This window comes from Perca fluviatilis, chromosome 6 (assembly GCF_010015445.1).
Source record: "Perca fluviatilis chromosome 6, GENO_Pfluv_1.0, whole genome shotgun sequence".
Taxonomy (NCBI): domain Eukaryota; kingdom Metazoa; phylum Chordata; class Actinopteri; order Perciformes; family Percidae; genus Perca; species Perca fluviatilis.
Window position 1 is genome coordinate 23,756,721 of NC_053117.1, and position 19,178 is coordinate 23,775,898.

The following is a 19,178-nucleotide window of genomic DNA, read 5'->3' on the forward strand; positions in this document are numbered from 1 at the left end:
ATCGTGATGCCAAAATCGCAATGAAAATGTTTCAAGGCATGGTTGAAAGTCCGTTAACATGCGCACAAGTATCTGGGTTTAAGTTTAAGTCTTATCCTGGTGTTGATCATATTTAGAGTATGGCGTTTAGATGGAGCATAGTTTTTTGAACTGTAACGCCATTGCGTCAGCATCAGTCTTTTGACTGCTCTGTATCCAGCTTCTCTCTGCCATTTCTCTACCAGCTGAGTTTCCCCAGCAGTTGAGGGTGATCACAGTTTGATTTCAGGCTGTATGGACTCTGCTGCAGTAATTGCTGGATTTAACTTCTACATCCAGTAATGGATGATGAAGGCAACAATATCTTCTAAAATGACAATGTTATACTTCCAAATTCATTTCAGAATGTAGATTATAATTGCGACTTGAGTTGATGATACAGCTACACACATGGCAGAGACTGTTTAGAAACCTGGAGTAGGTATAACTCGGCTCCTATCTAGGTAGTCCAGCAAGCAAATTTGGGTTTTTCAAAAGTGAGATAAATGCTTATACACGTTTCTGAAACCAGGATATGATATTTACATTCACAAAAAATAACTGGGATACCCTATTCTACCAAAATACAAGTGTGCATTAAATGCAATCACTGTTGCATTATGGTTGGCAGGTGGATATTTTTCGCCAATTTTGTTTCATGTGGAAAATGATCCCTGTGTTTTGTGATGGCCACCAGAGACATCACTGCCCTTCATTAAGAGTAGACTGGTACTACTTCTGCTACAGTCACACCATATAACAGAATAAAACCTAATCGATAGAACCTTCCTAATAGATTTGTTACTGAATTTAGAGTTCAGGGATTGTTTATTAAAATAATCTGTCTCTTGTAATGTGACAACAGGTTTAGACAGAGCACTGTCTGCTACTGTATTCTTGTGTAGAGAGGGCATTAATTAAAAATGCAATTACAGAAGCACGCAATGGATCAGGATGCCGGATATTTGTTTCTGGGCTGTAGATGGCAGCCTTGCTCAGTATTTCTCCCCACTCTTATTGCAACTTACTTATGAAAGCTTACTTTGCCCACATTACCTCTGCGGGTCTCAAATATTTCCCCTCACAGTCAGTTAGAATGAATTGCTTACTAACATAATTTGGATGTTTTGTGTAAAGAAGTTTATTTTACATAGTTTGTATTTGGAATGATCTGCTTCTTTATAGTTTTTGACTGCAATATCTTGACATGATTAGTTGACAGACTAAGATAATGCATTTCTTCTTTTGTAGTTTTCAAAGTTTTTAATCTTTTACAACTATTGGGAATGCACTCAACCTTGAGGAAGAAGAGAAGTTGGCTGTGTTTTGGCAAAAAGTAAACAACCATGTTATTTTTTTTTTTTTCCTCATCTGATAAACTATTATTGACAAACTCTTCTGGAGATGTTGAGATATGACCTCCATAAGGAATGATTCATGATCATGAAGTAGGTCTGGTTGGGTTTATTACTCTATCTGAGAATCCCTATTTTGAGGCACAGAGGCAACTGACTCGGGTACTTTTGAAACTGAAAAACCCTGTTGGACCTGTGAAGCTGGGGTGTTTGAATACTATCTGGGACATAGAGCAGCTCTTTGCATGGTGAAGATGACTGCCAGTGTGTCTATCAGGTGTGCTTTTCTTTATTCAGAAGGATTTGTTTCTTTCTCAGTATGTTTGACAGTGTTTTCAGCGCTACTTGATCTATAATAAAATGGGTGAGAAAGGGATAAAGCCAGACAAAGCAAAAAGGAAGTTTCCTTGTTCTGACATTTTTGTAGATGTAATTTGACTGCTTCAGCTTCCAGTTGATGTTTTATTTTGCTGTTTTTCCGTTTGGTGAAACTATTTTAAAATGTTTTTTTTTTTTTTTCCTCAACTCAGCCAGAACTTTTTACAACAAAAGCAATGAAACTCTTCTTTTGTCGGTTCCTTCCTCCTCCCCCTCCCTTCTCGTATTCCCCTGCAGATATATCCAGCTATGGATATGGACGGTGCCAGTTCAGTGGTGCTGCAGGCCTTAACCCAAGCTACCAGTCAGGACACAGCTGTGCTGAAACCTGCCGAGGAGCAGCTCCGACAGTGGGAGACGCAGCCAGGTTTCTACTCTGTCCTTCTGGTGAGGGGTGGTGACAAATAATAAGGATACAGTTGCTGGAGTGAAAACTATTAAAACTCTAATGAATGTGGTGTATCTTACAGAAAATGTTAGGTTTGTGTGCATTTCTGACGGACATTTTAAGTAAGTTCAAAATGTTTAAGTAACTTAATTCAAACGATAGGAGAGTGTTTCTTTGTGATCAGTTATTTGAAGGAAGGTTATATGAAGGATTAAATAATTTTCCATCTGCATAACAAAAGCAGATTGAGAGGTTATGTGTGACATTTCATTTTGGCATTTTTGCACAACAACTAATCGCAGCAACAAACCACAAGATGGTAAGAGGTAGGGAAACAGGTAGAAAAAGGGCAGTGTAGGGCAGTCAGCTAGGAATTGATTTGTGTTAATGGAATATAAAAATTTTAGCATGTTTTAACCAAACTTGTCTAAGATCAAGCATGGCCAAAATATGAATAGTGGTGTAATAGAATAATTTAACCGCTTAGTGTGCGGTCATCCTCTGTCCTGACAGCACCTAACTTTTGGTTTATATTCATCACAAATCCTATGTTGATCCTTAAAGGAACACTCAGACATTTTAGGAAATATGTTTGTTTACTGTCTTAGTCGGGTGTAAATGAGATGATGGAATTAACTTTCATTCAATAGAGGGACTGGCCCAGGATGTGTTCTGCCTAGCTAAGCACAAAGCCTTATTCCATTCACAGGAAAATATATATAGTTTTCTATATTTTTGTCCTTGCTTTTGTCCTTTGCTTGAATACATTGTGGAAAAGGGAGACATAAACAACACAACATCCCGTTTAAGTCAAATTATATCTTACAAGGCACATTTTCAGCACCCTGTCCACTAGGGGTGTGCAAAAAATCAATTCACATTCGTATCGCGATTCAAGCTCTACCGATTCAAAATCCATTCATAGAATTCCAAAAATCAATTAATATTTTTTTTTATTGTACGTTTACTGCAATCACATGGGAAAAGTAACTACATTTACATACTGTGAATCGTTTTTTTTTTAATTGAGAATCGTTTTTGAATCGAAAATCGATTTTTGAATAGAATCTTGAGCCTAAAAATCAATATCGAATTGTGACATTTTCTGAATCTTAATATCCTCAACACTAATGTGGCTTGTGTAGCATTTTATTTGTCTGACCTGTCTAGCTAATCATCTAATCACAGTACACAGTATTGATTTAAAATGTGCAATATAAGGGCTTTTTGTGCCTGCCAGATGATCAACAAAGTCTAACTTCTAGTTTTGTGTTATTGGAGACACACATGGTTTGACATTTCAGAAAATGTTCTTGACAAAATTGAGTTTATGCTTCATTTTGTGTATCTGCCTGTGCTGCCATGGTCCATATCAATTAAACCAAAGGTGCACAATGTCTCCTGTCTCGTTTAATTTAGGAGAGTTATGTCTCTGTACATCACGAGGGACAGCATCAATAAATCAAATGTTAGCCAAGCCAGCTAAATTCCAGTTGCCTTGATGCATCTAATAAAAGTTTAAGGGCAATGGGCAGATTTCTACTTGCATATTCAAGTAAAGATGCACTTGACTTTGCAGCCATGCTAATGGCCTTCCATTCCCCTTGATACAGAACAGAAGCTGTTTTATATCACTGTTAAAGCAAAAATAAAACTTACTACTTTCATTTAACTCATGTTTGTTCCTACATCTTCTAAACCTGGAAATACGGGAGCCAATATTCAAATTGATGATATTACTGTGCTGTTCTTTATGGAGCTCCTGCCTTTGCAGTGAGTAGGAGAATGACCTTGAGAAGACTGTGAGAGTACTCAGCCAGATTTTCTAGGGTTATGGCTACATTTTACAGCTCAGAAATTTAAGCACTTATAAGATAATAAAAAATTACATTAGCGTGTTTCCAACTTAGACGCTAGGTCACAAAGTCAGTGTGCCCTATTTTAATGGAGCCGCTCCTTAAAGTATGGCTTGATAGCATCGCAGGTCTGCATCATTATTCTTCAGTATTGTTTGAGTTGTTTTCTCTCGTAGAGTCTGAGCTGTCACACTTCATTAAACTGAGTATGTCCTTAAAATTGCCTGGTGTTACCCATTTAAGTTAACAAAAACAATGTCAGCTAAGCATTTTTTTTCTTCCCTCCCATAGAATATCTTCAATAACCACATGCTCGATGTGAACGTCAGGTGGCTGGCTGTGCTGTACTTCAAAAATGGCATTGACAGATACTGGAGGAGAGTAGCGCCTCAGTAAGTGCCTGCTTGTGTTCCCTATTGCTGTCAGCCTTGCTCTCCCACTTTTCCATCTTAGGCTTTTCTTTTCAACGGTCTCATCACACTCTTACTCTGCCTCTATTTATCAGTCTTAATCTCTCTGCCTGTTTTTGAGGCTTTGTCATTCTCAGATATTTTTTGTCACAGATTTGTCGCTGCATTTTTCTGTTTTGTTCCTATTCCTCATTGCCTACATTTTCCCCATTGTCTTTTCTTTTACCAGTTATAGCTTACGTCTGCAGTTCTTCTTCACCACTTTTCACAGCATTCTTCTTTCTCGTTTTTACCTTCTATCCTGATTATTCATATCATTGTGCTCTGATTTTATACTCTGTTTATTCCTTTGTGTCTCTTTTGTCTGGTGGTAGATCGGCTTTGAGGATTTCAAATCCCACGGTCTGTCTTTGGGAACCTGACTAGCTGGCTTTTGTTAGATTTGAATTAAACATTTGCTCTTAAATGCTCAGGACAGTAGTTTGCTTGATGTGTTTAGTTATCTCTTTGACCACTTCAGATTATTGCTATTCTCTTTAAAGTTTTCTCCTCTTACTAACGTTTTTCCACTCTTGTCAGTAGTACAGTAAACCGAATTCCATTTGCTAGAGTGCTGTGCAAGGGCTTTTGGTCCTTGGGCCATTTATGTGATTACCTTTGGACCATTTATGTGATTACCTTTTGTACCATAGCATTAATCTAATAGTTGGATACTACGTAGTGTCTCTATTCAAAGCTTAGGCCACATTACATTGTATTTTTATTATTATTTTTTATTTTATTAACAGTAAAATTGTATCACAACTAAGATTAGTTTGAGTTTAGAAAAAAATTAAACCACAAGAAAACAATTAATCTAACATGCTGAAATATTGTTAAATCCCTTAGACATGCATGTTGAATTCTTAGGTCCATTTTGATTTTGACTTTTATTTCTGTAAGAAACTGGCCAAATGTAGATACTACGTTGTGTCAAGATATTGCAGAAGAAAATCCGAAAATGATTTATTGCGAATTAAGTAACCCTTACAAGGAATTTGCCTTGGTGGTTGGTGCATATATAAACATGTTAAACATTAATATGAAATTAAACAATTAAATTAGTTAATGATCAATGCAACATCACTGGATAATTTGTGGTTTTTGTATCACTCCCTCAATGAGCAAGAACCAACCAGCCATCCCTTCGATACTGCTGTTTGATTTGTCTGGCTTTTAATATAAAGTTGTAAGGAGAAACCAGTCAAAGAGTACTAGAATGTATGGACTTAATATGCCTTTTGCCAGACATTTTGACATGTCAAGGCTGAAAAAGCACATGTGTAACTAATGTTGTAAAAGAAATGGTGAGATTCAGTTGTGGTTGGTTTTCAGTTCCACAGTCCTAGTATTGTGCATGCTGGCCTTCTGGCATGGAGGAATGGCTCATTTTAAGTGTAATGGAGCCATCATTAATGTTATTAGTTCCCCCTGTGCTTTTTCTGCTTTGACAAGTCAAAAGGACTGCTGTGAAAAAGGTCAATTCCTTTTTCATAACTTGGAAAAAGTCCCTCCTCATGCCTTTTTTATTAATGCTATCTTGTACTGTAGGCATGCTATTTGTCCATAATGCTAGAATTATGAGATTGTAATTTATTTTGTGTTTATTATAAATAACAATAGAACATTTAAAAAAAAAAATAATCTAAAAAACAACCAAGAGAGTCAGTGAGAGAGTGTTAGCAGAAGCACAGGAGTTTCTGTCACAACTTCACCTACCTCCCAAAGTGCACAGAGAAGGGAAAAGTCTAAAGAGGTCAACACTCTGTACACTTGTAGTATAAAAATGTACGACCAGACCAGAATCATCATGATGATGACCCCAATGAAAGCCACAAGCAGAAACGCGTTGGTCTGAAAATATATACTACAAGCAGACCGGATAAGACTTAATGCCAGAATTAACCAGACACATTTTTTCTGTGGGCAGTGAGGTGTTAAATTGTTGTGCTATATTGTAATTTATATTTTTGTGCTTCATTAACTTTCAGCTCAGAAAGGTACATGTACAGGTTAAAAAATACAATTATTAAAAGTGACATTTTTGAAAGTCACAGGTCAAGTAGTAATAACTAATATAAATCATGGATCAGTAATCAGGTGTACCTCAAAGCTATTTCTGTCTGCAGTCAGTTTTCAGTTTCACTAAAATAATTGCCCAGCAACCGAGAAAACATTTATGAAAATGTCTTTTTCTTGCATTTCTGAGTGTATTTTGTGGTGTCTTATATGGGGCACATACATCTTGGCTTTTGACTGTTGTGAGGTGCCTCCCCAACGTGAAATCATTCTGCTTTAGCAAATATAATGTGCCATAGTTTGACATTTTAATTTAGTTTTTTTGTTAGTGTCATGCATACAAGCATGCCCAGCCTACACACGCTTACAAGACACCACAAGTTTATATAAGCCAAGTCCAGAATGCATGCATTTGCATAATCTTTTTTAAAATGCTGACAGCTCATTCCTGTTCTTTTTCCCTGAAAGGCTTTTAAAATACTTATTGCATTGCTTTGAATGACCTGAAAAAAGAGTGATGTCTCTAACAGAGTAAAACCAAAATATATCCTGCAAAAGTAATGTGCTAGTTGAAATAAAAAATCGAAGCAATTTACTACAGAACATATACATAGGGATGGAATGGTACACAGATGTCACGGTTCAGTTCATACCTCGGTTCAGACATCACAGTTCGGTACAATGGAGGGAAAAGCAAAAGCAAAATGCAGAAGGCAATTTTTTTCAGGCTGTACCACCTAGTGTCGTACAGTCTCTCCCCTGAGCTAAGTCCTTGAGTATTTTGAACTTTTACACCACTTAAAGTTTAAATCACACAACATAAAAAATAGAAAAATAATATACCCTCTCTCGCACAAAAAGGTGTGTAGAAAACATTTGGAGACGAGACACACACCGCGTAATTAACGAACCACGACCCAAACTACGACCACAGACAGCCAAATGATCATCTGGATAACCGAGATCTACAGCTGAGGCGGACTCTGTCCATGGACACATCGGTATACTGCACAAACTGCTTTATGGAAGAGTGGCAAAGAAAGCCATTTCTTAAAATATCCAAAAAAGTATCGTTAAAGTTTGCCACAAGCCACTGGGAGACACACCAAACCTGGAAGAAGGTGCTCTGGTCAGATGAAACCAAATCGAACTTTTGGAACAATGCAAGCGTATGTTTGCGTAAACAACACAGCTCATCACCTGAACACACCATCCCACTGTCAAACATGGTGGTGGAGCATCATGGTTTGGGCTGCTTTTCTTAGCAGACAGAAGATGGTTAAAATTGATGAAGATGGATACCAAATACAGACCATCTGAAAAACCTGATGAGTCTGCAAAAGACTGAGACGGGTTGTCTTCAACAAGACATGATCCAAACCTAACAAATCTACAATGAATGTTCACAAATAAACATATCCAGGTGTTAAATGGCAAGTCAAATCCAGCGTAATCAATCGAATCTGTGGAAAAACTGAAAACTGCTGTTCACCAAAGCTCTCATCCAACCTCACTGAGCTTGAGCTGTTTTGCAAGGAGATGGGCAAAATGTCAGTCTCGATGTGCAAAACTGATGAAACCTTAAACTTACGCTGTACGCAAAAGGTGGCTGCATATACTAAGGGGCTGAATTTTGCACACCATTTCAGTTTGATTTTAAAAGGTTGAAATCATAAATTTCGTTCCACTTCATGATTGTGTCCCACTTGTTGTTGATTCTTCACAAAAAATTACAGTTTTATATCTTTATGTTTGAAGCCTGAAATGTGGCAAAAGGTCGAAAAGTTCAAGGGGGCCGAATACTTTCGCAAGGCACTGTAGCTGCAACAGCCTGAAGTGTGTAAAGTAAGATGTAAACAATAAGTACCCCACATCCTCTTCAGACTCCATCTGTAACTTGTAAACAAAATAAGACGATCAGCTATAAAAAATGAAAATACAGCATGTCTGTTCTCTGCAAAGACTAACTAAATTACCTGAATGCAACGTTATCACGACGTCTCCCGGCCATTTTTCACCGCAGAAAGCTGCTCCCTGCCTGGCTAAAGCTAATATAGTTAGCCTGAAGAAACAAGGCGTCTTTCCTAACTAACGTTAGGGTTCGGAGCCGCGACACTGGAAACGTAACACTAATCTAAAACGGCAGTCTTATCCACCACTCTCTCGCCTGTACTACTGGAACTGACTGGGAAACCAAAGTTTTCCCAAAGTTGCAATCTTAAAGGGGTCGGCGGGTCCTCTAACTCTTGTGGGTCGCCACCACTCGCCATACTCGTCCTTAGTGCTGCTATCTCTGACTCCATAAAACCGCATACGTAGGTGGAGCTCGGCTACATAGGCGGCGCGCCAATCAGAGCTAAAGTTGGACTACAGATTAGGTGTCTCTAAAGAACCTGCATATCTAACAGTAGTTCCGCATTACATTAGTTCCGCATTACATTAATTAATTTGCATGTGAGTTTTATGTATTTTTAAACTGTGTATTCTCCGTGTAAATTCATGCACCAAACCATGACTCCCGAACCGTTCCACCCCTACATATACACTATAAAGTTGTGAGGCCTGTACTACGAAGCAAGATTTGGTGTTACCGAGGTAACTTCAGATTCAACCCAGGGTTTTGTGTATCACAACGGTGGATAACTTGTTACCGGGTTAAATTGCCAATGCGCACATCGGTTTTAATTATATTTTTATATGTTTTATTTGCTCCCATGATTGCTTACCACTGCCAGGGTTGCAACTGAAATAATAGGCTAAAGCAACAACAGTTTAATTATGGTCAGATCTTGTGCATGACTGATGGGGAAGTGATATTGATAAGCGTTGTGATTTACGCATCTACAGCGTTGGCTATTTTTTTGCCAGCCCTCCTTCCTGTTTTAGGAAGCAGCGACTGTATTGCGTTTGCCTGTAAAACCGTGTCTGTGTTCTTCATATTTATGTAGAATTATAGTTTGCTCTTCTTATGTAAAATATGCGGCTCTGGTAAACTTGTCCATGTTTGTGTGAATGTTTTATGTGAATGCGCGCGCCGCTGGGTTGGGAAACCTGGGTTGATTGAACTGGTTGATAACCACCATCGTGACACAGCTTAGGCGGGACCGCGGATGTTAGGGTTATTGAAGCTGGGTAACTGAAATAAATCCAGGGCATGTTGATCTTGATTTGTAGTACAGGCCTCTGCTGTGTGACTGGCTGTATATTTTCAAACTTAAATGATTTCTATTGTATTAATAACCTCAATTTAGCTACCTACAGTAACATTAAAGTTTTTCAAACCAAATCTGCTTTTGTTCTTTATTTTATATTTTTTAATATAAAATAACTGAAAAAATGCTCAAGCAGAGACACCTTACTTAAGAGATCAAAAACATTTAGACAACCTGCCTTGGATTAAGATGGAACTAAAATGCTTTGTATTTACTGTAAGTTTAAAATGTGTCCCCACCAACAAATGATGTGGCCTAACTGAAATAAGAGCCCTGCATTTTAGCCAGAGCCTGACGCTGCCAGACTTATTTACGTTCTTTGGGCTGGGCTTCTGGCCAATTTTCACGCCATAGATCACACGCGGGCCGAACATTGGGCCTGTATCGGGCTTCTCCTTTTTTATGTTTTAGACATTCAATAAATTTAAAAAAAGAAACTATGAAATGTGCTGCGGTGTTGGAAACAACACAAGACCATGCTACCGCGACTGTCGAGACTGGTTCGCACAGTGTTTAGTGTCCCCGCCAGCTGCAGCGACTGCGAGCGTGTCTTCAGCACAGCTGGAAGAGTTATAGAAGACAGGAGGACTGGACTGAAACCCTCCACGGTAGATGCTGTGCTCTACAAAAGATTGTACTTCTGTCGTGTGAATTTGATTGTATAGCTCGTTTGTTTTTCTGCACGCCCTTGTGAGCAGCAGCAGCCTGCCTCAGCTTGTCAAAAATGCCTATAAAGGCTACTATGGTGGTCATAATAAACATTTAGTGATATGGTTGACATGTTTAATATCTAATGGATTTTATTGTAGGCAAGTCAGGTGTTGACTTGAAAAACTAAATTGATCAAACGTGGTCAACTTGCTGGAAGGAATCTTCATGGATGTGAAATGAGTTGTGCTGCTCCTGAGTTTTTCCTTAAAGCTATAGTGTGTAGTTTCTGTCGCCCCCATGAGGAATTCTAAGTAATGACAACAAAAATGCTTTTGCACCCTCATGATACAAGCCTTCTGTAATTGTGCAACACCCCCACCCCTCCTCCACGCAGTTGCTTGTAGCCAAGGAGGACACGGAGGATTAAAATAACATGACTGACTCTTCAGAAGAGGTTATCTTCGCTCGATTATCTGTGCGTGAAAGTCGCCGAAAGACATAATCTTCTGAACATGACCATACTGAGAAATACAGAGAGTTTTGTGGAGCTGAAAGTCTTAATTAGCATTGTAGCAACTTATTGGGCAATTGCTTGAATGTAACTGACGTTTATTAATATAAAAAAAGTTACACACTAAAGCTTTAACAGTCGTCATTTAAAAAAGACAACCTTAATTCAACAAACAAAATAATGCTCCAAACATTTTTCTAAATTAACTTAATGAAGAAATGTAATATAACCACTTTTCCATTTCAAACAAAACTGAAGGTTTTTAATGGCTGCAACAGTAGTATAGGCTGTGTTATGGGGAGAAGGTAAAAACAACACAGGCTCCAGTCGGGTTTGGGCCAAAAATTCTGATACGCTGTCGGACAAGGTCTGGACTAGGGCCTGAGCGTCGGATCAGGGCCAGGCCTCTACTCTCTATTGTATCAGGATAACTTTACTCTGTGAATCGTCTTATGCCTTTCTTGCCCAGTCATTTTTTTTTTTTTCTTTGCTTACAAATACGAAACAAGACTCAGGCACGCACCTTCTTATGTTAATGTCGATTTTAATCTCTCATCCCATCTTTCTTTAAAACTTTCCTTGCTCCCAGATTCCCAACATATGTTTGTGTTGTAAATCTTGTTTCACTAATTCACGCTCTCCCCAGTAGTAATTTGTCTTCCACCCATACCTCCTCTCTCTCCGCCGAAGGTTACTACATGATTTATTCCTCACTCTTCCTCACATCAAACACCCTCCCACTCCGTCTAGCTTCAGCAGCAGTTGAAGTTGGCAGAACAGGCTAAATTATTGCAAAAATAATTTTGACACTGTCACTCTTTTGCACACACACCCTACTCTTTTTGAGTTGGGAGAGAGCAGGTTTATCCAAAGCTTACTGATTAAATCAGGCAGCTGGAAGGTCCTGCACTATAGTGTTATAAAGGGATTTAATTGATCCCATAACACCTTGGCAGATAAATGTGATATTCAAGTATGCAAGTCCAGAATTTGAAATGAAATTCTAAGGAGTTTCTTAGGATGTGAGCTACATTCAACAATGCCATATTATTATTATTATTATTATAATGTGAAATGGTGGCTCAGTGTCTAGCACTCTCGTCTTGTCATGAGATGGTTCAAAACTTGGCCTTGCATTTGTCTTCCTAAATCCTTATTAGAGATGCACCGATTGACCGGCTGGTGACCGGATTTTCACGTGATCGGCCGATGACCAGCCGATATGCCGATTTTATGCCGGTCAAATGCTGTGAATAAATAACATTGTAAAGGCTGCCATACACAATGAATTATATATAGGCTAGCAAATAATAACAATAAACCCACTATTAATTACATTATCTTAATGCAGTGTAACTACTGTAGCATGTAAATAATACACATACAATACAAACTTGAGCAAGGGCGTTCAACGTTCGCCATTATATCGAAATCGCTATTCTCCGACATGCACTCTAACAATCACAGAAGTTTAGTTTGCAAAATATATCCCCTTTTTTGGGGGGGGGGATATTGGATGTGAAAACAAGGAAATGGTTCTTCCATAACATTGCACTTTAGATGTGTGTGAATTTCCCACACCAGGAGTAATTTATATAGTTCTATTTTATAGCGATCGATTATCTGTTAAAAAAATGTAAAATGTTCTATTAAAGAAAAGATAGAAAATAATTATTTGTGTGTGCGGTAAAGTGGTTAGAAAAAATGAAATTGTTATCGGCAAGTCAAACTCAATAAAAAAAAATCGGAAATCGGAATCAGCCTAGAAAATTGTAATTGGTGCATCTCTAATCCTTATGGAATATAATCTTAAATCCATTTAATAAAACTGCCCCAAGTAGTGCACAACTGTTCTAACTAGTCAGACAGGCAAAGCTTGAAAAGTGTTTCACTGGTATTTCACTGGTAACCAGGTGAACGTAGTTCTTAAGAGATGTCCTTCTTGTTAACCGCACACATTGATGTGTGTGTATTTCATTGTTGACTTTTTTCTTTTCTTTAGCAAGTCCAGATATTGTTACTCTTGCTCTTCATTCTTTCTTGACCCGCTTACTTCTTCTTAACATCTTACTGGTTTGTTCACAGTGCTTTATCAGAAGAGGAGAAGACATCATTGCGTGCTGGCCTCATCACAAATTTCAATGAACCGGTCAATCAGGTTAGTGACAAAATGGGATGTACTGTTCAGTTTTATAAACTGGTACAGTGTCGTAGTTAAGATTACTTGGTATAAAACCAGATAATGTACAAAGAAGCTGTCTAAAAGCACATACCACTTTTTGCAATTCCATTTTACTTGTATTTAAATAAAAGTTTTGCTATGTTGTACTGTAATGATTCAATTATGGTACCGGTATGTAAATATACTTGCCAATGGGTTATCCTCCATAATTAACACTAGATCTGCAATCGTTATCAAAGTTACATTAGTGTTAGTGATTATTTATATTGCCCAAAATCACAAATTTGCCTCAAAGGGCTTTACAATTTAAACGGCATATGACACTTAACTAATGTAACTAGTTTGTTACCCAGTTTGTTATAGGTCAAACTTTAGATTTTTGTAGTAGTTTGACTTAAACATGCAGGTGCACTCCACTATAATTAGACCTGCACTGATGTCAAACTTCATTGAATATAGGTCATTATTTCTTTGTATAATTTGATATAGTAGACTCTAAAAAATGATTTCCTTTTTTTTTTTTTTTGCTACATTGCCTTGTTGTGCATACAAGAAATGAAGTGTGAGGAAGAGAAATAATCCTTTAGAAGCCCAGTTATTAACAAAGTGGTGTGAAGGAAGATGTGGTGAGAAATACATTGGTATTTCAACTACCTGTTGACACCAAAACTATTTTGTAATTTTTCTGATGGCATCTAGTAAGATCAGACCAGCTGTTCCATCCAAATGAAAGAGGGAAATGCAGCTTCTATTCTTGTCTTTAGGAGGTAAAGAGAAGATTTTCCATTAGGAAACTAAAAGGCTTTGTACCCACCACTGGCATTGAGAAGGCTGTTATTTCACATTTAGAACCACAATGTGTAAAGGTGTGTTTTTGTAATGAGTTTTGCAGAGTGTCTATTGGAATACATTATAGCATCATAAAACACCATCCTGTTTACGATCCCAACTGCTCTGTATCGCCGGTGTGCCCTTGATAGGTGCTCAGGCAGTGACGCAAACGTTGGATCTTCCAAATACACAGCAAGTGTAATTGGGGACGATTTTAACATTTTGCCTAATTCAATCAGGCTGTAATGGCATTCTTTAGGTTAACAGTGATGGAATTGCCTTTATTGTGATAATAGAGATTTTTGCCACACTAAAAAACTTGCATGCCTCAAATAACATCAGTGAAGCAGCCACCAACCTCACCAAATGTACACTGAACAAAATTGTAAATGCAACACTTGTTTTTGCCCCAATTTTTCATGAGCTGAACTCAAAGATCTAAGACATTTTCTATGTACACAAAAGGCCTATTTCAAAATTGTTGTGTCATTCAGCCACGACCATCACCTCATGTTGCAGCATGATAATGCACGGCCCCATGTTGCAAGGATCTGTACACAATTCCTGGAAGCTGGAAACATCCCAGTTTTTGCATGGCCAGCATATTCACCGGACATTTCACCCATAGAGCATGTTTGGGATGCTCTGGATCGGCGTATACAACAGCGTCTTCCAGGTCCTGCCAATATCCAGCAACTTCGCACAGCCATTGAAGAGGAGTGGACCAACATTCCACAGGCCAGAATCAACAACCTGAAGCCTGTACTACGGAGCCCCATCAGTCAGGACCAAGATCTGACCATAATTACACTTGTGCTTTCCATAAACTGTCGTTGCTTTAACCTGTTATTGCAGTTGCAACCCTGACAGTGGGAAGCCATCGTCAGAGCAAATAAAACATATAAAAACATAATTCAAACCGATGTGCGCATTGGCAACACCTGGCTCAAGACGCCGACAAATAGCCGATATGTAATTCCCTCCCATTAAAATATATATATTTCATAAAAATACCCATCGGGGAATGTTAACGGGGTTGTCGGTCTCTAAATGTTTTAACTTTTATATGCGCACCCCTCTCTCCCCTCTCTCTCCCCCTCTCTCTCTCTCGCTCAGTGCACCGAGCTCCGCCTGGTCTTCAAAGAACGGTGACGCCGTTATCAACAGAGTATTGATTGATCAGTAGGCGGTACTTTAAAACCGGTTGATCTCTGATCTCCAACTTAACCTGCTCCCGACCAGAGGCCTGTACTACAAAGCAGGATTTGGCGTTAACGAGCTAACTTAAGGCTCAACCCAGGATTTTCTGTACTACGAAGGTGGATCACTTGTTATCGGGTTCAATCGCCGTGGTAACTCATGCTGAACACCTAACCTGAGGCCTGTACTACGAAGCAAGATCAACATGGCCTGGATTTCTTTGTTATCCGGCTTCACTAACCCTAACAACGGTGGTTCCAGATAACCGGTGTCACGAAGGTGGTTATCAACAAGTTCAATCAACCCAGGTTTGTCCAATCTAGAGACGCGCGCGTTCACATAAAAGAGGCGGTGTTTGCGCACCACGACCAATCGCAAACATCTACCAGAGCCGCATATTTTAAACAAGAAGAGCAAACTATAATTCTACATAAATATGAAGAACACAGATATTTTACAGGGAAAATGCAATACAGTCGCTGCTTCCTAAAACAGGAAGGAAAGCTGGCAAAAAAAAATATAGCCGACGCTGTAGATGCGTAAATTACTCTTATCAATATCACGAGTTACCACTAGCATGAGTTACCACCAATAGCATGAGTTACCACGGCGATTGAACCCGGTAACAACTGATCCACCTTCGTAGTACAGAAAATCCTGGGTTGAGCCTTAAGTTAGCTCGTTAACGCCAAATCCTGCTTTGTAGTACAGGCCTCTGGTCGGGAGCAGGTTAAGTTGGAGATCAGAGATCAACCGGTTTTAAAGCACCGCCTACTGATCAATCAATACTCGGTTGATAACAGCGTCACCGTTCTTTGAAGACCAGGCGGAGCTCGGTGCACTGAGCGAGAGAGAGGGGTGCGCAAATAAAAGTTAAAACATTTAGAGACCGACAACCCCGTTAACATTCCCCGATGGGTATTTTTATGAAATATATATATTTTAATGGGAGGGAATTACATATCGGCTATTTGTCGGCATCTTGAGCCGTGTGTTGCCAATGCGCACATCGGTTTGAATTATGTTTTTATATGTTTTATTTGCTCTCACGATGGCTTCCCACTGTCAGGGTTGCAACTGCAATAACAGGCTAAAGCAACGACAGTTTATGGAAAGTACAAGTGTAATTATGGTCAGATCTTGGTCCTGACTGATGGGGCTCCATAGGGAAGTGATATTGATAAGAGTAATTTACGCATCTACAGCGTCGGCTATATTTGTTTTTGCCAGCTTTCCTTCCTGTTTTAGGAAGCAGCGACTGTATTGCGTTTTCCCTGTAAAATATCTGTGTTCTTCATATTTATGTAGAATTATAGTTTGCTCTTCTTGTTTAAAATATGCGGCTCTGGTAGATGTTTGCGATTGGTCGTGGTGCGCAAACACCGCCTCTTTTATGTGAACGCGCGTCTCTAGATTGGACAAACCTGTGGATGATATTGTTCCAGCAGTAGCATAGAAGACGAGATGACACATCAAAATGAATATAAAAGTCAGGGACACGTCAAAGTGGATCTCAGCAAGTCTGTCAACCCTGATTCCGACAGGCTGGTTGGTGTCAGTTGCTGTCATCGTCCATTGTATATACTGTATATCTGGTGTTCCCCAGAGGCTAGTGGCACATGTACTATAATATTTAAACACACATTTGTGTTACTTTACTGACTACCAACACAACTCCCCCCAAAAAAAAAACACAGAGCGATGCAGCAAAATATATATATTTTTTTCTGTAACAAGACTAAGATCCAAACACTTACAGAATCTGCCAAAAAATGTTGTGCCTTTTTTAAATACATTTTATTTTTAACGCGCGTCTCTAGATTGGACAAACCTGGGTTGATTGAACTTGTTGATAACCACCTTCGTGACACTGGTTATCTGGGACCGCAGTTGTTAGGGTTAGTGAAGCTGGATAACTGAAAGAAATCCAGGCCATGTTGATCTTGCTTCGTAGTACAGGCCTCAGGTTAGGTGTTCAGCATGAGTTACCACGGCGATTAAACCCGATAACAAGTGATCCACCTTCGTAGTACAGAAAATCCTGGGTTGAGCCTTAAGTTGGCTCGTTAACTCCAAATCCTGCTTCGTAGTACAGGCCTCTCTTCAACTCTACGCGAAGGAGATGGGTTGTTGTGGTCACACCAGATACTGGTCCCCCTCGACCCCCCCAATACAGTAAAACTGCACATTTTAGAGTGGCCTTTTATTGTGGCCAGCCTAAGGCCCACCTGTGCAATAATCATGCTGTCTAATCAGCATCTTGATATGCCACACCTCTGAGGTGGATGGATTATCTCGGCAAAGAAGTGCTCACTAACACAGATTTCTTTCTTTCTTTTTTTTAAGATAATTTTTTTTGGGCATTTTAGGCCTTTAATTGACAGGACCGATGAAGAAATGAAAGGGGGGAGAGAGAGAGGGGGAATGACATGCAGCAAAGGGCCGCAGGTCAGAGTTGAACCCGGGCCCGCCGCGTTGAGGAGTAAACCTCTATATATGGACGCCCTCTCTACCAACTGAGCTCTCTGGGCACCCACTAACACAGATTTAGACAGATTTGTGAACAATATTTGAGAGAAATAAGCCTTTTGTATACATAGGAAAAGTCTTAGATCTTTGAGTTCAGCTCATGAAAAATGGGGGCAAAAACAAGTGTTGCATTTATAATTTTGTTCAGTGTATTTAATTGAGCTTTAGTGACAACTTTCTGTAAGTTCACTATTTTAATATACAGTAGATGTCTGTATGCCAAAAATGGGTAGCCCGGTTACTGTAGACATGCGAAAGTTAAACTTTCCCAAATTGGTCTAAGTAGGATTTAAGCAATGAATATAAGTAAATGTTACACAATCAAATAAGAAGGTTAGAAAGGATGTTTTAAAGACACAAATTGTGCATATGGGGACTTCATTCGAGGGTCAAAAAGGTTGCTATATTATTTTTACAGTTCTCAGGGGAATGCTGCAACAAACTAATAATTCAGAATCAAACGGTGGTGATACATCTGTCTGAGGGGACATGGCAGGTGGCCCTGAATGTTAGCTATCCATCCTGCTTTCTACAGCTTGTGTATCCCTGAGGGACAACCCTGCATTTAAACCATTTAAACATAATTTGTCTCACCAGTCACTGCCCCTCCTTGTCGTATCAATCAGGGTTGTGTGTGAGTTTCAGAAGAAGAATAAGAAGTAGAAGACCTACTTTATTATCCTGCAAGGTGAAATTATATTACACTCTGTTGGTGTTGCACATTACACGCAGGCCCGAATATGCACAAACAGGACCTTATACATACACTAATGGAGTGCTGTCAGGAGGGCTGCCCATTAAAGGTGCCTAGATCAGTTGGAGGTTCGGTGCCTTGCTCAAGGCATTGGCATTGCCCAGGAGCTGAACTGGCACCTCTCCAGCCAAGCCAAGTCCCTACGGAATGAGCTATTGCCACCCACAATCGGTGTTGTGTGTGCAGTTTACATTTATAAGTTCTATAATCCAGGCAAATTTTATGACCTCACCTGGCTTTACAAAACCTAATGACTTATTGATACTTGAAAATTAAATTGACATGCACACTGATTATTTATTACTTAGTTAAATTAGATTGTTAAAGGCATAGAGGTGTTTTCATTGAAGCATGCATTCTATAGCAACAATGCAATCAATTATTTTCTCTTTTTTTATAAGTGGTTGTGCTGTTAAACACTAATGGGTATCAAAAGAGCTAAAAGTGAACACGTTGCCATTGCTGCTTAAATTGGTAATATACATTTAAAATATATTTTAGATTATTGGATTTGGGAATTCAAAATGAAACTGCCATTACAGAAAATATTAGGTCCGCTAAACATGTCATATACTTCAAAGTCCTGTTAGTATAATTTACAAGTTAACTGTCTGATTTCTACAGTTGTTACAGGGCCATCAACTTTATGTCTACCATTATCAATATAAATTCAGTGGACAAAATATTAGAAGCGCTTCTCTGCATTTTCCAATACAATTTAACATCAGCACAAACGACAGTCTCCAAAATGACCATAAAATTGGCAACTGTATATCTGTTGTCACCCCAAATGACCACATCTGTAATATGTGGATACAAATAAACTAAACCTGCTCATTTAACTG

At 39.0% G+C, this 19,178-nt stretch overlaps 1 protein-coding gene across 2 annotated transcripts in view; it reads left to right on the forward strand.

Annotated features, from left to right (window-relative positions):
* ipo11 (importin 11) overlaps nucleotides 1–19,178 on the forward strand; it is a 152,132-nt gene that overhangs the window by 2,396 nt on the left and 130,558 nt on the right. Inside the window, exons 2-4 of one of the 2 annotated variants that reach the window (XM_039803178.1) lie at nucleotides 1,989–2,138; nucleotides 4,287–4,387; nucleotides 12,923–12,995. In XM_039803178.1, the coding sequence (XP_039659112.1) occupies nucleotides 2,001–2,138; nucleotides 4,287–4,387; nucleotides 12,923–12,995 (312 nt within the window). In that variant the 5' untranslated portion in view covers nucleotides 1,989–2,000. Of the gene's footprint in view, nucleotides 1–1,988; nucleotides 2,139–4,286; nucleotides 4,388–12,922; nucleotides 12,996–19,178 lie in introns of those variants that run through there. The other variant, XM_039803179.1, reaches the window with a different exon arrangement.